The 15712-nt window shown below is 46.4% G+C and overlaps 3 protein-coding genes across 3 annotated transcripts; all 3 read left to right on the top strand.

Moving 5' to 3' along the window:
* Positions 1 to 2822: 2822 nt before the first annotated feature.
* Positions 2823 to 3852, top strand: LOC147990025 (uncharacterized). The gene is made up of 2 exons (XM_087536900.1): positions 2823 to 3468; positions 3560 to 3852. The coding sequence occupies exons 1-2, from the start codon at positions 3123 to 3125 to the stop codon at positions 3850 to 3852; spliced, it is 639 nt and encodes a 212-aa protein (XP_087393026.1). The 5' UTR covers positions 2823 to 3122.
* Positions 3853 to 5037: 1185 nt separating this feature from the next.
* LOC147990024 (uncharacterized) lies at positions 5038 to 5788 on the top strand. The gene has a single exon (XM_087521184.1). The coding sequence runs from the start codon at positions 5048 to 5050 to the stop codon at positions 5669 to 5671; it is 624 nt and encodes a 207-aa protein (XP_087377310.1). The 5' UTR covers positions 5038 to 5047; the 3' UTR covers positions 5672 to 5788.
* A 1332-nt stretch (positions 5789 to 7120) lies between these two features.
* LOC147990023 (uncharacterized) lies at positions 7121 to 11081 on the top strand. Its single transcript, XM_087546947.1, has 3 exons — positions 7121 to 7689; positions 7788 to 8017; positions 10272 to 11081. Exons 1-3 carry the CDS (start codon positions 7416 to 7418, stop codon positions 10887 to 10889), a joined length of 1122 nt encoding a protein of 373 aa, XP_087403073.1. The 5' UTR covers positions 7121 to 7415; the 3' UTR covers positions 10890 to 11081.
* The last annotated feature ends 4631 nt before the right edge of the window (positions 11082 to 15712 follow it).

Below are 15712 nucleotides of genomic sequence, written 5' to 3'. Positions count from 1 at the left end.
GTTTTTTATATACAAAAAAACTGCTGTAACTAGATAAAAAGTAGAAAAAACTTTTATTTTTCTACACTATCGACCCTATGCAATTAGCAGCATTAAAACAATAATATAATGCATATTGTTAACTTGTGATGGTGGGTAAAATAATGCATTTTGACAAGTTGTGAAAATATGGTAAAATAACATGTTTTTCTTACTCTACAAATGCGATTCATGTGGAGTGCACACAATCACTGAGCCTCGGCCGAGCAACCTATACGAAAAGTAAAAGCACTACATTTTCTTTAGGAAATGACTTTAGCTCACTCATGAAGATAAAAGCATTTGAACACACCTCGTCATAAAATCCCTCAAAGAGAAAGGAAAATATGATTGAAACATGAAGCTAGCATATTACATCGATGATTAACTAATGAGGCATGCGCTCAAGATAAAAGGATAAAATGTTGAGTTTTCACTTAAAATCACACCTTGATGAAAACTTTCTTCCATCATCAACATGCTAAATTTTGCAGTTAATGGGGTATATCATAGATCAACATCAAATCTGTTTTTACGGATTTCATGGTGGGGGTTTCATTTCATGTTCTTTGTGCTTCTAGTGTAGAGGGTTTAGATTTCACATATACCAAGAAGTAATCTTTGTATTCCATAAAATAAGTTTCAAATAGATTTTAGTGTAATAGCAGTGTTCTACAAATAGTTCACTGTACTCGATGATGATTCATCTATCACCAATCATATGTAAAAATTCCGTCCATGTGCACTTAGATCTGCCGCAACAAAGTAGATTTGTTTTTGCCATCACTACAAAGGTACCCAGTTCGATCAGATTGTCGTCATTACAAGGTACCCAGTCTGACCCACCAAGTGCATTCAGAGTCATATGCCAGACCATCCTCACGAAGTCACACTTTAGCAAGACGTGGTTTACTGTCTCATCACGATTATCACATAGAGGGCAAAAAACCTCCTCATGTGGCAATCCCCTCCGGGCTAGACGGTCTGAGGCCCAACACTTATTCCTCGAGCCCAGGCACGCAAAGAACCATGTATGGAGCAACCTCGCGCCATTTAAACTTTGTGGCATAGGCAGATCTCACCGAGAAGGAGCCATCCTTCTCCCACGACCAACATATAGTGTCTGGCGATCCCATGGTGAGCTTCACATTCGCAATTCGATCCCAGAGTTGCAAGAACTCCCGAAGGGCGTCCATACCCATCTCTAGCCCCACATCAGCTGCCCAAGTTCCATCGTGCAACCCCAATGATACTAATCATGAAGAGCGAACTTTCTTGGTGTGGCGAGCTAAAGGGAATTGTGGAAAAGGAAAAAGGGGAAACAATCGCACAGTAGGCGAGGAAGAAAACATATGGGCAGGAAGACTCATGACTACATAAGAAGCGTGGGGCCCATGTATGTGTGGTGCTTGTGTGAGCAATCTACGTGATTCTAGGCTGTCCAATACAAACATTGTACGGGAATGTTTGGCTTTTGGTGAAAAAGCCAAACATTCCAAAATAAACTAGACCTTCTATTATTGTGCTCGTATATATAATTTTTTTGGGTGCAGGAATGGCTTTCATGGTATTTTTGGTGAAAAAAACAAAATCAACAATATACATAAGTTAATATTCACACTTTTTATCCTTGATTTTTTTTTGCCCTGATGTGATGGATGTCTACGGGAGCTTTACCTCAGCGAAACTTTTTATACGAGCACAATAGAATGTCAAGTTCATTTCAAAAAATGATTCAGTTTTTTTTTGATTTTTTTCGTAATTACTTCTGTTTGCATATCATCAGGTGTATATACACACCCAAGAGCCAATGGGTATTTGTATTTCCCTACGAACATTAGGCTTCCACGAAAAGAAAATACGAACATTAGGCATTGTTTTGCCCAAAGTTTCCCACTTGGGCTATCGGGGCCGAATCGACCTCAGGCAGCACGGCCTTGTTTCCTGGTTGGCCCAACACCCGAGACGTTTTCAAACCGGCAACTCTGCCCTCAACAATGCGGAGGAATCCTCCAAATCCCCCACCCGGAGAAGAGAAGAGAAGAGAAGGCGAGGGTCGATCTAGGGTTAGGGCTTTCTCGCTCTCCTCTAGCAGAGCGGCTATGGCGTTCACACTGCAGGAGCAGTTTGATGCGTACGTCGATTTGATGGCGGGGGATAGGGAGGAGACGATGATGAAGGACGATGAGGCCGCGGAGAGAAGGAAGAGAGGTCTCGCCCCAAAAAAGAAGAAGAAGAGCGCCAAGAAGGCGGCGGATTTGGAGTGGGCGAGGAAGACTTTGGAAGCAGAGAGGGCCAAGGTCGGGAGCAGCATCAAGCCCAAGACGATGGCCAAGGAAGAGAAGGCGAAGGTCGATCTAGGGTTTTCTTGCGGTAGCAGAGAGGGGATGGCGTTGACGCAGGAGCAGCTGGATGCTTGCATCGATTTGATATTCGAGGATAGAGACGAGGTGACGATGAAGGCCCCGTTCTGAAGCTCTCCAGGTTTAGGAAATCCACGATTCCAGCTTTGTGCGCCAGCGTCCAACTTCCGTGAGGAGCTACGTGTGTTCCGGAGGCTCTAGCCAGCTTCTCATACGCTGGCGCTGGGCTATAGGGCTGTTTAGAGCGAAAGGTGTGTACATGGGCTATTAGGGAACACGGATGGTGACATGGGCTGCAGGCCCAATTCGGAGTGAAAGATGTGGATGACCCTGATGCACCCACGTCTACTGGCTGGTTCTTACGAGAGCTCGGAAGAAAAGAAATCGGGAGGCTCGCCGAACCGGTATGCAACTTAGCGGTGGCATTCCCTGTAATTACATCGAATTCCCGCTTCTCGTTTTAGCGAAGCTGGCCAACCGCCGCTTCTCGTCTCCGCAAAAATTGCACGGGTGGATCCTCGTCTCCGCGAAGCTGGCTCCTCAAAGCTGGAGCGTTCGGGATCGATTCACGTAGGAATTCTAGGAAGCTGGCTCGTGGAGAGGATCCGAACGGGCCAGAAGGATGACGAGGCGGCGGAGGAGGCGGAGAGAAGGAAGAGAGGTCTCGCCCCCAAAACGGAAAAGAAGGTGGTGGCGAGAGTAAGCGCGGAGAAGGCGGCTGCTTTGGAGTGGGCGAGGAAGATGTTGGAAGACGAGAGTGTCAATGACGGAAAATGCTGGGAGCCGAGGGCGATGACCAAGGAAGACGTCGCGGCAGCGGCCCTGTACAGAGCCAAGGCGGAGGAGGCGCGCAGGAACCATGAGCGGAGGGAGCAGCACCACGCCGTGTCCAAGTGGATCGCCACGGGAGACCCCGAGGCCGTCGAGCGCTGCAACCAGTGGATGGAGGAAGACATTGAGGCCATGAGGCTCAAGGACATCGATCCCACCGAGGATCTGTCGGACTGGGAGGCCGTCGAAGCCAAGAGGTACCGAGAATTCTGGGAATTTCTATGGGCCGACTCTTTCGATTCCTGGGAGGACATCAGTAAGCAAACCCAAATCCCCTCCCCCTCTTGATCAATTGCTCCTGGATTAATCTCTGCTAAGCATCTTGATTGGTTGACATTGATCTGCAGCACATATCCTGCCCATGTGTTACACGGACGAGAAGCCTCCGCGCGGTACGGCCTACCCTGTGCGAATTCTGCAGGTCTTTCGGTCAGAGTTGCAGCCATCAAAGGTGGATTGGACTGGCCTCTGGATGTCTATGGTATCGTTGCCGCACGTGACTCGGTGGATCACAATCGCAACATTATCTTCCACCGCACTAGGGATAACTGCCAAACCATTGACAAGAAGGTTCGTATTCTCCTCGCTGAATGTTATTTGGTGCCATATTATTGTTGCCTCCATGATGTTATTTGTATAGGGATATATACTTGTATGGTTAAACTAGAGATTTAAAACATGAAGTAAAATGAGTAAATAAGTACTCTCTTTGGCTTTCTGGAGATGAAATACACATATCCCTGGCATTGATTTTCTCCAAACTATAATTTCACCTACTATACTAATTAATATCAATACAGATACACATAAGTTTGCACGAAAATGCTTTGTGTATGATGAAAAGCTGTCCAACCTGTGTACGACGCTCATCCAGGCCATATACCAAATGCAATGGACGGTGAACATAAACTGCCTTACATTGTTGACAAATTTGATATATCACAACTCGAGTTTGCGGGAGTCTGTGATATTGTTACGAAGTTCCATGCATACACTGGTGATTGTAAAATAGCCATGGCAAATCTGATCGCTACTCGGAACTTGCTTTATGAAAAAAAAGCTAATAGCTATACACCAAATGATCAGTATGGATAAGTCTGCTAGTGTAGGTGGGGAGCATGTTGTTTTTTTGCAAAAAAGTTCTGAGTTCTAAAAGGATTTCACATAAGAAATCAACATGGGGATGAAAATACATAGTCTGTTTTCAGTCTTGTTATATCCACGTTCAAGTTTGAATAATCAATGTGCATTTCTAATGTGATTTAGTGTAGATTTCTTCCAGGTATATGGGAATCCTATGGAATAGTGCCTGCAACTTTTACCTCTCTTGACTGTTTCCCTTTGAGAATTGTCCCTCAGTTTGTTTGAGACCACCACTCATTTCCTATGTACTTGATAATTTCTTGTATTCTCCTGTGAAAATGCTCTAGTGTTGTTTGCAATCTGATCTCTTAGATATTACTTTCAGAACATATTATGCACACCAAGAAATACCCTTTTTTTGTTTGCCTCTAAAGCGTTTGCATCCTGTACATAGTTTTGAAGTGTATGATTTTATTGTGATGTTCAATGCTTGCGTCTTCTTTTGCTTCAATCTACATATTATTTGTTCAAAATGCAAGGGTTTTAAAGATTTAAAATGCTTGCTGACCCAACTCAAATTCATTGGCTCTTACCTCCGGCAAATTCTGCCTTTTCTGTGTTTGCTACCCACATATATTTAATTCTAGCTCTTGTTATTAAGTTTACCTTAAGTGGTTTACTTGTCAATGGACGCATTCTTTCTTGACATCAGCTTAGATTGGTTATATTCGTACCAGTCTTACTCAAGATAAATGATACATGACTTACATTCTGAATTTTGCATGCAGAATCCATGTCTGAGACTGACAGGGCCTACCCGCGTTGTTGTTGTTGTGGATCCTGTGTACTTTGAGGTTAACTTGCGAGTAAAGGGCAAAACAGAATCTGAGGATAGAGATTTGAGCTATCTAGCTGTTTATTATCGTGATTCTGGTTCTAGCGAATCGTACGCGTTTAAAAGTGTCAGCACTAGCAAGCTTAGCACAGTGGCATTGATGTTGGGTGATATTGTTCATTCAGTGGAGGCCACCATCAGTGTGAGAGTGGTTCGTGGGGAATGGCCGGAAGGTTGTAGAGGTCTAATTTTTGCCAATACCGCCAGTATCGACGCCAAGAAAATCGAGTTGCTTGCATTCGGAGATGATAAGTTGCCTGTTGCAGCTAATGGCATGATAAAGCTTTCACGGCGTGTTGTATCTGTTGAAGCCGATGGAGAGTTGAGAGTCTCCGTCATGGCAAGTAGCCTGGAGGATCAAACTGTTGAGAGAGATTCAGAAGCATTCAAAGCCAAGAAAGCCTCCGGGAGCAGGCGAATACTTGAAGTTCACTCTTGTAAGTTGGAAGTCACCATCGCATGGTCTTTTGTCCCGAACTAGTAAAGACTGTCTGGGTTTTGTTGCTGGATGATAGTTATTTCCCTACTGATGGCCTCTGGTTTATCTCAAAGTGGTACCTGTGTGTTGGATGTTAGTTGTATCCTGGTTAGATGTGTCCTGACTATGTAGTGTGGGCAAGCTAAGATATTTGACTGTGTAATGTAGTGTCCTGGTTAAATTTGTCTTGACTAATATGTAATGTGGGCAAGCCAAGATATATTTGACATGTAATGTGGACAAATTAAGATATGTATTTGACTATGTAAAATGTGGACAAATTAAGATATGTATTTGACTATGTAATCTCTTGAAGGCGTGGGTGAAGGGGATCACAAATGAGAAAGGGGATCGGCATTCTGGGGTGGCGGCTCTGCACTGCAGCGTCCCTTGAGCCAGGCACCTTGTCTTCTGGCTGTGCCAAGCGCGGCGCTGCTGCATGGTTCGGGCAGGTGGAGATGTGGCTCGGAAGGGTGCCGTTGGGTGTGCCTGTATCGGGAGCACAACGAAGAGCTCCAAGGCGTTTGGCTTTGCTTTTGCTGGCGTCAAAATCTTCATCCCACCGCCTCTGTTTCCTTGCCTCCTGCTGGGTGCTGTTCCTGGGTGTGGAGCATGCCAGTTTGCGACAGTGCAGGGGCAAAGGGAAGCTGGCAGGTTGTGACACTACATGATCAGGGCATGGCTGCTGGGTTGAATGATTGTGTATGTGTGTGTATTGGCTCAGGGAGCGGCTGTGCAAATGAAGGTGAGGGGTGATGCAGTTGTGGCCACAGAAATTTGAGAAGACATGGAAGAAGCTTGAGCTGATCTATCATGTCTCAGGATGAAGAAGCCAGTGTTGTGCAACAAAAACAGTTGAGCTGGATGAGTTGCTTTGTTGCGAGTAAGTTACGTGGCTACAGAGGTCAAGAATCACATGGATTTGAGAGGGGGGGTCGCAAGTCGCAACACGACCGACCTTTTTTCACCGCAAGGCCACTTGGAGAGCAAATAAGAATCGCTTAGCTTATCCGAAGAACGAGCAGACCAGATTGTTAATGATCAAAAAACAGATGGCAAGAGACTTCTTTGCTCATCTATACACCAAGTACCAATAAGTTAATGCGGAGATAATTCTGAATCTGGTGCACCAAAAAGTGAGTCCTGAGATGAATCAAGATCTCTGTAAAGATTTCACTGATAAAAGAAATAAGCGATGCCATTTTCCAAATTGGGCTGTTAAAAAAGAAAGAACGAGAAATAACACCCAAAAAGTTAAATTAAATAATAAATAAAACATAACAAAGAAAAGCAACCTGTATATTATATTATTATATAAGAAACGAACGAAAAGAATGAAAGAGGGAACGCGCAGAACGCACTTGGGCTATCGGATCTGAATCGACCTCACCTCAGGCAGCACGGCCTTGTTTCTAGGCACCCCAACATCCCCCAAATCCCCCATCCTGAGAAGAGAAGAGAAGAGAAGGCGAGGGTCGATCTAGGGTTAGGGTTCTCTCGCTCTTCTCTCTAGCAAAGTGGCGATGGAGTTCACACGGCAGGAGCAGTTTGATGCGTACGTCGACTTGATACTGGCGGTACGGCAGGAGGGGACGACGAAGGCGGCGGAGGAGGCGGAGAGGAGGAAGACAGCCCAGGCCCCCAAAACAAGAAGAAGAGCGCGCGGAAGGCAGCGGCTCTGGAGTGGGCGAGGAAGAGCTTGCAGGCAGAGAGGGCCAAGGACAGGAGCGTCTTCAAGCCCAAGACGATGACCGAGGAGGACGTCGCGGCGGCGGCCGTGTACAGAGCCAAAGGCGAGGAGGCGCACAGGAACCAGGACCGGAAGGGGGAGCTGGACGCCGTCATCAAGTGGATCGCCACGGGAGACCCCGAGGCAATCGAGGTCTCGAACCAGTGGGTCGAGGAAAACATGGAGGCCATGAAGCTGCAGGCGCTCGACCCCACCGACTACTGGGAGGCCGTCGATGCCAGGAGGCACCGGGAATCCGGCGAATCTCTGCGGGTCGACTCCTTCGGTCCCTGTAAGCAGACCCGAATCCCCTTCTCCCTCCTCGTCAATCGCTCTAGGAATAATGATCGCCGCTAATAAGCGTTTTGATTGGTTCACATTGATCTGCAGCACCCACCCAGCCCATGTGTTGCACGGACGACAAGCCTCCGCGTGGACGCGGTACAGCCTACCCCGTGCGTACTCTGCAGGTCTTTTCGGTCAGGGTTGGAGCCATCACAGGTGGATTGGACTGGCCTCTCGATGTGTATGGTATCATTGCCGCACGCGACTCATTTGATCAGAATCGCAACATCATCTTCAACCGCTTCAGGGATAACTGCCAAACCATTGACACGAAGGTTCGTAGTCTCGTTGCTCACGTGCCATATTATTGTTACCTCCATAATGTTATTTATATACTGGGACATATATATGTATGGTTAAATTAGAGATTTAAAACATGAAGTAAAATGAGAAAATAATTACTTTCTCTTCCAGTTGTTATGGGCAAATATATACCAAATTATCAATCCATGAAGTATGAATAAATCTGCAAATGTAAGTGGGATTTGTCTGCAAAATGTTCTGAGTTCTAAATAAAAGTATGCCAACATTAGTGTAGATTATTTCCAGGTATAGTCGAATCCTATGGAATAGCGCGTGCAACTTTTACCCTCTCTTGACCAGTTTGTTTGAGGCCAGTACTTCATTTTCAATGTACTCGATAATTTCTTGTGCTCCCATGTGAAATTCTGCTTGAAAATCCTCTCACTAGTAGAAAAATCCGGTTCTGGAACCGGGACTAAAGGGTCGGTATTAATGCCTATCCCTTTAGTCCCGGTTCAATCCAGAACCGGGACTAAAGGGCGCGGCCACGTGGAGCTCCACCTTTAGTCCCGGTTGGTAACACCAACTGGGACTAAAGGAAATTTTATGATTTTTTTGAATTTTTTTTTGAATTTTCAAATTTCTGAATTATTTTAACCTTTAGTCTGTAATCACCATCCCTCATCACTTCTCAATTTATCCTCTAATCACCCCTCATCATTCCAAATCATCTAACTTCCCGAACGGTCACCCATCCTCCCACTCCCCCAGCCTGAGCACGCTTAACTTCCGGATTCTATTCTCCCTCGTTCCAAGTCTGCACTTGTTATTTTCCTGACAATACTAAGATGTCAATCATATTAACCTTCAGGAATTTTGCTTGAGCATGAAGTGACACATTTCATAGTTTTATTTTGAAACTATTGTTTTAAAAAACAATAATTATTTAGTAACACTAATATTTCTTGAATAATTAGTTTGACCACAGTTTGACCAGATTTGACCAAAATTGAAATAACAGAAATAATTATTTAGTAACACTAATATTCTAGAATAATTAGTTTGACCATTGTTTGACCACAGTTTGCCCACTGTTTGAATTTTTTTCGATTTTTTTCACTCTAGATCTTAAAAACCCCGTAACTTTTTTCTATTAGGTTTTTGAGGATTTTGAAAATGTTTAACAGGGTCCCCCAGTTAAATTCGGATGTAACTTTTCGAGTAGATGATTTTTCATATAAAAAACTTTTTCATCCGAGTTAGTATGCAAAAGTTATGCCCATTTTTACAAATTTCAGAAAGATTTTGCAAATAAAGTCAAAATTCACATTTGTAAATTTTCCCAACAACTAGACCAGATATCACATGGGAAACTTATTTTCTTTTATTTTTTTTGACATTTCCATCATTTTCTTTTATTTTTTTTAAAACTGAAAAGGCGATCCACAGGGGGAGGGAGTAGAGTTTGAAAATGGGACCTTTAGTACCGGTTCGTGGCACGAACCGGGACTAAAGGTCTCAACCCCATTAGTCCCGGTTCGTGCTTTAGTCCTGGTTCGTGCCTCAAACCGAGACTAAAGGTCTAATCTTTAGTCCTGGTTTGAGGCACGAACCGGGACCAATGGTTGTGGGCCAGGAGCGAGGCCCATTGGTCCCGGTTCATCCCACCAACCGGGACCAAAAGGTCTAGATGAACCGGGACCAATGGCCCACGTGGCCCGGCCGGCCCCCTGGGCTCACGAATCGGGACCAATGCCCCCATTGGTCCCGGTTCTGGACTGAACCGGGACTAATGGGCTGACCCGGCCTGAACCAAAGCCCTGTTTTCTACTAGTGTCTAGTGTTGTTTGCAATCTGATCTCTTAGATAATAAGTTTTAGAGTATATATGCACACCTCAGAAATACCCCTTTTTGTTTGCCTCTAAAGCGTTTCCATACTGTACATAGTTTTGAAGTGTATGCTTCAGTTGTGATGTTCAATGTTCGCCTCTTCTTTTGCTTCAATCTACATATTATTTGTTTATAATGCAAGAGTTTTGACATTTCAAATGCTTGCGGACCCAATTCAAATTCATGGGCTCACCTCTGGAAAATTCTGCCTTTCCTATGCTTTCTACCAACATATATTTAATTCAAGTACTTATTACTATTAAGTTTAGCGTAATAAATGGATTACTTGCCAATGGATGCATTCTTTCTTGAAATCAGCATAGATTGGTTATATTTGCTCCAGTCATTACTCGAGATAAATGATACATAACTTACGCTTTAAATTTTGCATGCAGAATCCATGTCTGAGACTGACAGGTCCTACCCGCGCTGTTGTTGTTGTGGATCCTGCGTCCTTTGAGGTTAACTTGCGAGTTAAGGGCAGAACTGAATCAGAGGATAGAGAATTGAGTAATCTAGTTTTTCATTATCATGATTCTGGTTCTAGTGAATCATATGCGATTAAACGTGTCAGCACCAGCAAGCTTAGCACAGTGGCATTGATGCTGGGTGATATTTTTAATTCAGTGGAGGCCACCATCAGTGTGAGAGTTGTTGGTGGAGAATGGCCAGAAGGTTTTCAAGGTCTAATTTCTGCCAATACGGCCAGTATTGATGCCAAGAAAATTGAGTTGTTTGCGTTCGGAGATAAGTTGCCTCTTGCAGCTGATGGCATCATACAGCTTTCACGAAATGTTGTATCTGTTGAAGCTAATGGAGAGTTGATAGTCTCCGTCATGGCAAGTAGCTTGGAGGATCAAACTGTTGAGAGAGATTCAGAAGCATTCAGAGCCAAGAAAGCCTCCAGGAGCATGCGTATGCTTGAAGTTCGCCATTGTAAGTTTGAAGTCACCGTCGCATGGTCTCTTGTCCAGAACCTACCTCATTTCCACAAACTTACAAATGATGTCTGAGTTCAGTTGTTGTATGATTGTTATTGGTTTATGTCAAGTGGTAGTTGGATGTTGGTATCTTGGTTAAATTTGTCTTGACTAGTATGCAATGTACGCAAGTTAAGATATACTGTATTTGACTATGTAAGTAATGTGGAAAATTTGAGGGATATATATTTGACTCGAGTAACGAGGGCAAGCTATTAGATTTAATTTAGTATTTTCTTGTGTATTTTTCTCATACTAGCTTATGCTGGTACATTTAGTTTGTCTCGATGAGTGTTCTTTTTTGAAATAAAACAACCTCTTTATTTATTAGTGATAATGGTTACATCGTCTATAAAAAATTTACAATATAATTCATAGGTTCCTCTGTGAGCGTTTTTGTTTGACTCCATGCACTGGAATTAATCAATGTCAACTAGTTCCTGGTGTCTGTAAGAAAATTTACAATATAATTCATAGATTCCTCTATGAGCGTTTTTGTTTGACTCCATGCACGGGAAAGAATCAATGTCAACTAGTTCCTGGTATCATTTGCTTAGAGCGTCTCTAGCCGTTGCCCCCTCAGGGGGCGCGTAAAATCGCCGCCTGGGGGCGAGCCGGCGCTAAAACTCGGCGTGAGGGCTTTCGAGTTCCTAGCCGCCGGCCCCAGGGTCGTCCCCAGAAGGCGATTTTTTATAATAAAAAAAGGAATTCGACTAAAGTTTGGCAAGCTGGACAAATATTCGGCTAAAGTTCGGCGAATATGACATTACATAACAAAGTTTAAAAAAACGACCGAAACTACTACTACGGGTCGAAGAACGCGCTGAGCGGGGCGAAGTCGCCGACATCACCGCCATCCTCGCTGTCGTCCTCGTCGACCTTCTCCCCCTTACGCGGCCGCCCTGCTGGACCCCTGCTCGGCGTCGCCCTGGCGGACTGGTGGCGGCGGCGCATCATCAACGCTGTCGTCGAGGACGACGACGCCTCCCTCGTCGCGGCCACGGTGCCGAGCGGTGAACTGCTCGTAGGCGCGGCGCTGGCGCTACAGCTCCGTCTGCGCCCAGTCTTTACGCGCCCACTTCAAGGTCGTCGCGTCATCGAGCTCCTCCTTGATGCCGCCGACGAGCCCCGGCCCTGTCTTCAGTTTGACGTAGCGGGGAGGAGCCGCGCTCGCCGCCCTCGTTGATGATGATGCCGGCGCTACGGGTGCACCGGCCGAGCGGCGTCTCCGCTGCGGGCTCGGCCTTGACGCTGAACACCGCCGGCGAGTCGGAGGAGTGGGAAGAGGAGCGGGAGGAGTGGGAGGACGAGGAGGAGGAGGAGCCGAACCTCATGGGCATCCATTGCCTGGTGCTCCGGCGGGGGACTGGGGCGGCGGCCACGGTAGGGTATGTCAGCAGCGGCATGTTGCCGCCCTCGAGGTGCTGGAGAACCTCGTGCAGCATGCGGCCGGGGGCGCCCCACCACAGACGGCGCCCCTCATTGTTCTTGACGCCCCCACCACCGGCGCCCCGTTGGTGGAGGCCAGTCGCCGCTCCTGCCGGTGCTGGAAGTACGCCACCCACGTCGCGTGGTTGTCGGCGACGTACTGCGATAGGGCGCGCTGCTCCTCCGTCAGCGACGCCCGCACGCGGTCGACCCCGTCGGCGAAGTAGTCCGTGCGCGCGTTGACGTCGGGCACCGGGGGAATGGGGACGCCACCGGCGCTGAGCCTCCATTAGTCCGACCCTGCGCGCATGTCGGGCGGCGCCGGGATGTTCGCCTCAAAGAGGAGGTACGCCTCCCACGCATGCAGCGAGCGGCGGCCGAAGCCGTTGGCCGCCGCCGCGTCGCCGGGGAATATCGCTCGCCCATCGTCGACGCTCGGCTTGGGGAGAGAGGGGAGGATCGTCGGCGGCAGGTGCGCACGGGAAGAGGGAGGCAGAGCACAGCGGGGTGTGGCCAGAGGGGAAGGCTAGGCATTGCTTTTATAGCTGGGCGCCGTGTGTACGCGTGGCGGGAGGGGGCGTCGCCGCATCGCCTGTGAGAATTCAATGGAAGGCTGACCGGTGACAGTCTTGGCATTGATCCCCTGTGGGGAACCGAGGCGGTGTGAGGATGACGAGGCGACTGTCGTTGACGCGGCGGGCCTGGAGTTAGTTCGCGCCAAAATCGCTCGCTCCGGCGCTCCCAGGCGCCCCCAGCGCGCCGGATTTGGCCTGGGTCCGATGACCCTAATTTCAGCCCAACCCGACGAAAAAGGGCTTCTCGAACGCGACTGGGCCAATTTTCGCCCGCAGGTACTAAAAAATCGTCTAAAGGGCGTGTTGAGCGTGACTGGAGATGCTCTTATAGATACAATACATGCTCCTGCTATCCAAATCCAAGAATAGATGAGACCAACTCTCTCCTCCCAAGTATCTCCGCTCCTTACATTGTCAACAATGATAAAATCGAGCGCCCCATTTCTCTCCTGGAACCGCTGCGCACATGCGATAAAAGAGGCGACAGTTATGCTTTCCTTGACACCACCGGGTGCCGGCGACGCTGGGTCCTCGTCCGTCTTTGTCTGCCGTTCCAGCGGTGGAAGCGGGTGGGGACCCCGGTAGTTTCTCTCCGGCAGAGGTATAGGATAGGCATAGTTTGTTCTCAGAGGTACTGCTTTAATGGTGGAAACGGCGCCGCGTCGACATAATTTGCTTATGCTCTTCCTTCATCTCGATAGCGCTCTAATAGGTGGTGCCGTGGAGCAGGTGGCTCGGTCTTCTTACCGATCTTTAGATCCGGTAAGATTTGTGTTTGATGGTCGGCGCTCAACACTCTCTCGGATAGCGTTGGTGTCGATTGTTGTGGTTGTGGTTGGTGTCTTGCAATGGGATGTATGGATGGTAGAATGCAGTGGTGTTCCTCTTCTTCGATGTCATCGAATGAAGTTAACAATGCTGGGATCTAGCGGACACGAGGAAGAACCCCGGCTGACGTGCCACAAAGTCTCAGCCTCGTCGCTTGCGGCGGTCCGGTTCATCGGCTCGAAAAGCATCCTTGTATGTAAAGGTGCTCCTCTAGATCTTGGTATGAAGGCAGTTGTCCCCTTAGCGGCGGTGGAGGTCGACCGTGGGTGATGTTTTGGCGTGGCACAAGATTCTGCTGAAGTGAAATTTTAGTTTTACTTCTTGTGAAGTCATTGATGCAATATTGCATGACATCTATGTATGTCTGCTGTGATGACCACATGTATACTCTTTGTAACACATTTGTCCAATGAAATATATATGGTTATTCAAGAAAAAGACACAATGATAAAATCGATGGTACATGCATGCTGAAAAAAGCAGAGCAGGGGCTAAAACAAATTGATCCAAAAAGAAAGAAGATGCAACTCCTAAAGAATAAATCCAGTTTACGGTTTGATGTTTCGTAGGATCCTATCTATAGGTTGACGCCTACATGAGGAGAATGACTGAGTGAAGTTGCTCACAATATGAACCGGGAGCTAGATGTGCCTCGTTAAGCTTTTTTATTTCCTGAAATTTGCCTTAATATATGTTTGAAAGAAATTTGCCGAGGCGCTGGCGTGGCCAACCCAACGCCGTGGCCGTCACCCAAGTGATGCACAACAAGCGTGAGTTCCCCCTCGCCACTGGAGGCTGGGTGTCGTTCTGTATTGCAGATTGTCTAATTGGGTTTCTGAAAGCGTCGTCCACATCTGCCACTTCATGGGTCCATACACTGGAACTCACGCACGAGAACTTCCTGCTCGCCAGATTTGACTTCGGTTTCTCTGCCTTCATCGAAGAAGGTCAGCACTTTGTCTCAAACGGTTTCATGATTACACTCATGACATGATTAACAGTACAGTAGTCTCATGCGTTGAACTCAGAACACTGCAATACGAACATATATTTTCCAAGCATAAATTAATGCAGAAGTTATTGCAATGGGAGGGGATAATTGTAAATCGTATACACATTTCAGCTGAACAAACATATAATGCATCTTTTCTGAACAAATACAGGAAAATTGTACAAGGACATTGTCAAAAGTGCATACCATGCATGCAGCTCAATAATGACCGATGACATTCTGAAGCCTATTTTTGCAGATGTGGTGGAGCCTGAGCTTGATAGTTTCAAGTATCTCCATGTCTTTCGGGTCAATGTTAGGTTAGCTCTATATACGAGCGGGCATTTTATTCTTTGGGAGCAAGCAAGAATCAATATATTCTCTCGCAATATTATCCCCTTCTTTCTCATGTTTTCCTAATCCCCTGCAGATGGCATGACTAGCTAGGTTCAGAACAGTTGCCCATGTCTTCCAAATCCCCTGTAGATGGCATGACTAGCTAGGTTCAGAACAGTTGTTGTACCTGTCCGTCCGGTCCTGAATCAACAATTATTTTGACTTCTATATCAGTTCAGTCGCCTATGGTGTACTGCCGCTGCCATTTAAAGGTTTAAGCTGTCACGTGGATATAGGCTCCATTAGATTTTCTTTCATAGTAATGAAATTTTATTTGCCAAGCTAGCTGCAGTTTGTGATGCTTTATGTATATACTTCCAGTTCAAGTGTGATGTATGCTTTATTCCTTATTTGATACTGCATTTGTTGCAAGCACCTTGCTGTTCTGAGTAATGGTTGATATATTACATTTAGCCGAGAAGCTGAAAACTTATGAGTTGGAAAACCTTCTAGATATACCTAAAAAAAACCTTGAAGATATCCTCTACTATACTGGACCAGCTGATTGACTGGCGATGGTGATGCAACAGTGACCTGCAATTCTTTCTGCTGTGGATGGTTCATTTTGAAATCTCTTTTATATCTGACAAGACACAAGAAACAACATATTTATCCTGTTATATTTACCACTATCATCT

This window comes from Triticum urartu, chromosome 1A (genome assembly GCF_056163025.1).
Source record: "Triticum urartu cultivar PI428250 chromosome 1A, HENAU_Tu73, whole genome shotgun sequence".
NCBI classification, from domain to species: domain Eukaryota; kingdom Viridiplantae; phylum Streptophyta; class Magnoliopsida; order Poales; family Poaceae; genus Triticum; species Triticum urartu.
The sequence above is the reverse complement of the archived record's forward strand: the minus strand, read 5'-3'. Positions and strand labels throughout refer to the sequence as shown.

Coding starts and splice junctions, on each gene's coding strand:
- LOC147990023 (XM_087546947.1), top strand. CDS start 7,416: ATGACCGAGGAGGACGTCGCGGCGGCGGCCGTGTACAGAGCCAAAGGC. Junction 7,690..7,787: donor GGTCGACTCCTTCGGTCCCT/GTAAGCAGACCC, acceptor ATTGATCTGCAG/CACCCACCCAGCCCATGTGT. Junction 8,018..10,271: donor GCCAAACCATTGACACGAAG/GTTCGTAGTCTC, acceptor TTTTGCATGCAG/AATCCATGTCTGAGACTGAC.
- LOC147990025 (XM_087536900.1), top strand. CDS start 3,123: ATGTTGGAAGACGAGAGTGTCAATGACGGAAAATGCTGGGAGCCGAGG. Junction 3,469..3,559: donor CGATTCCTGGGAGGACATCA/GTAAGCAAACCC, acceptor ATTGATCTGCAG/CACATATCCTGCCCATGTGT.
- LOC147990024 (XM_087521184.1), top strand. CDS start 5,048: ATGATACATGACTTACATTCTGAATTTTGCATGCAGAATCCATGTCTG.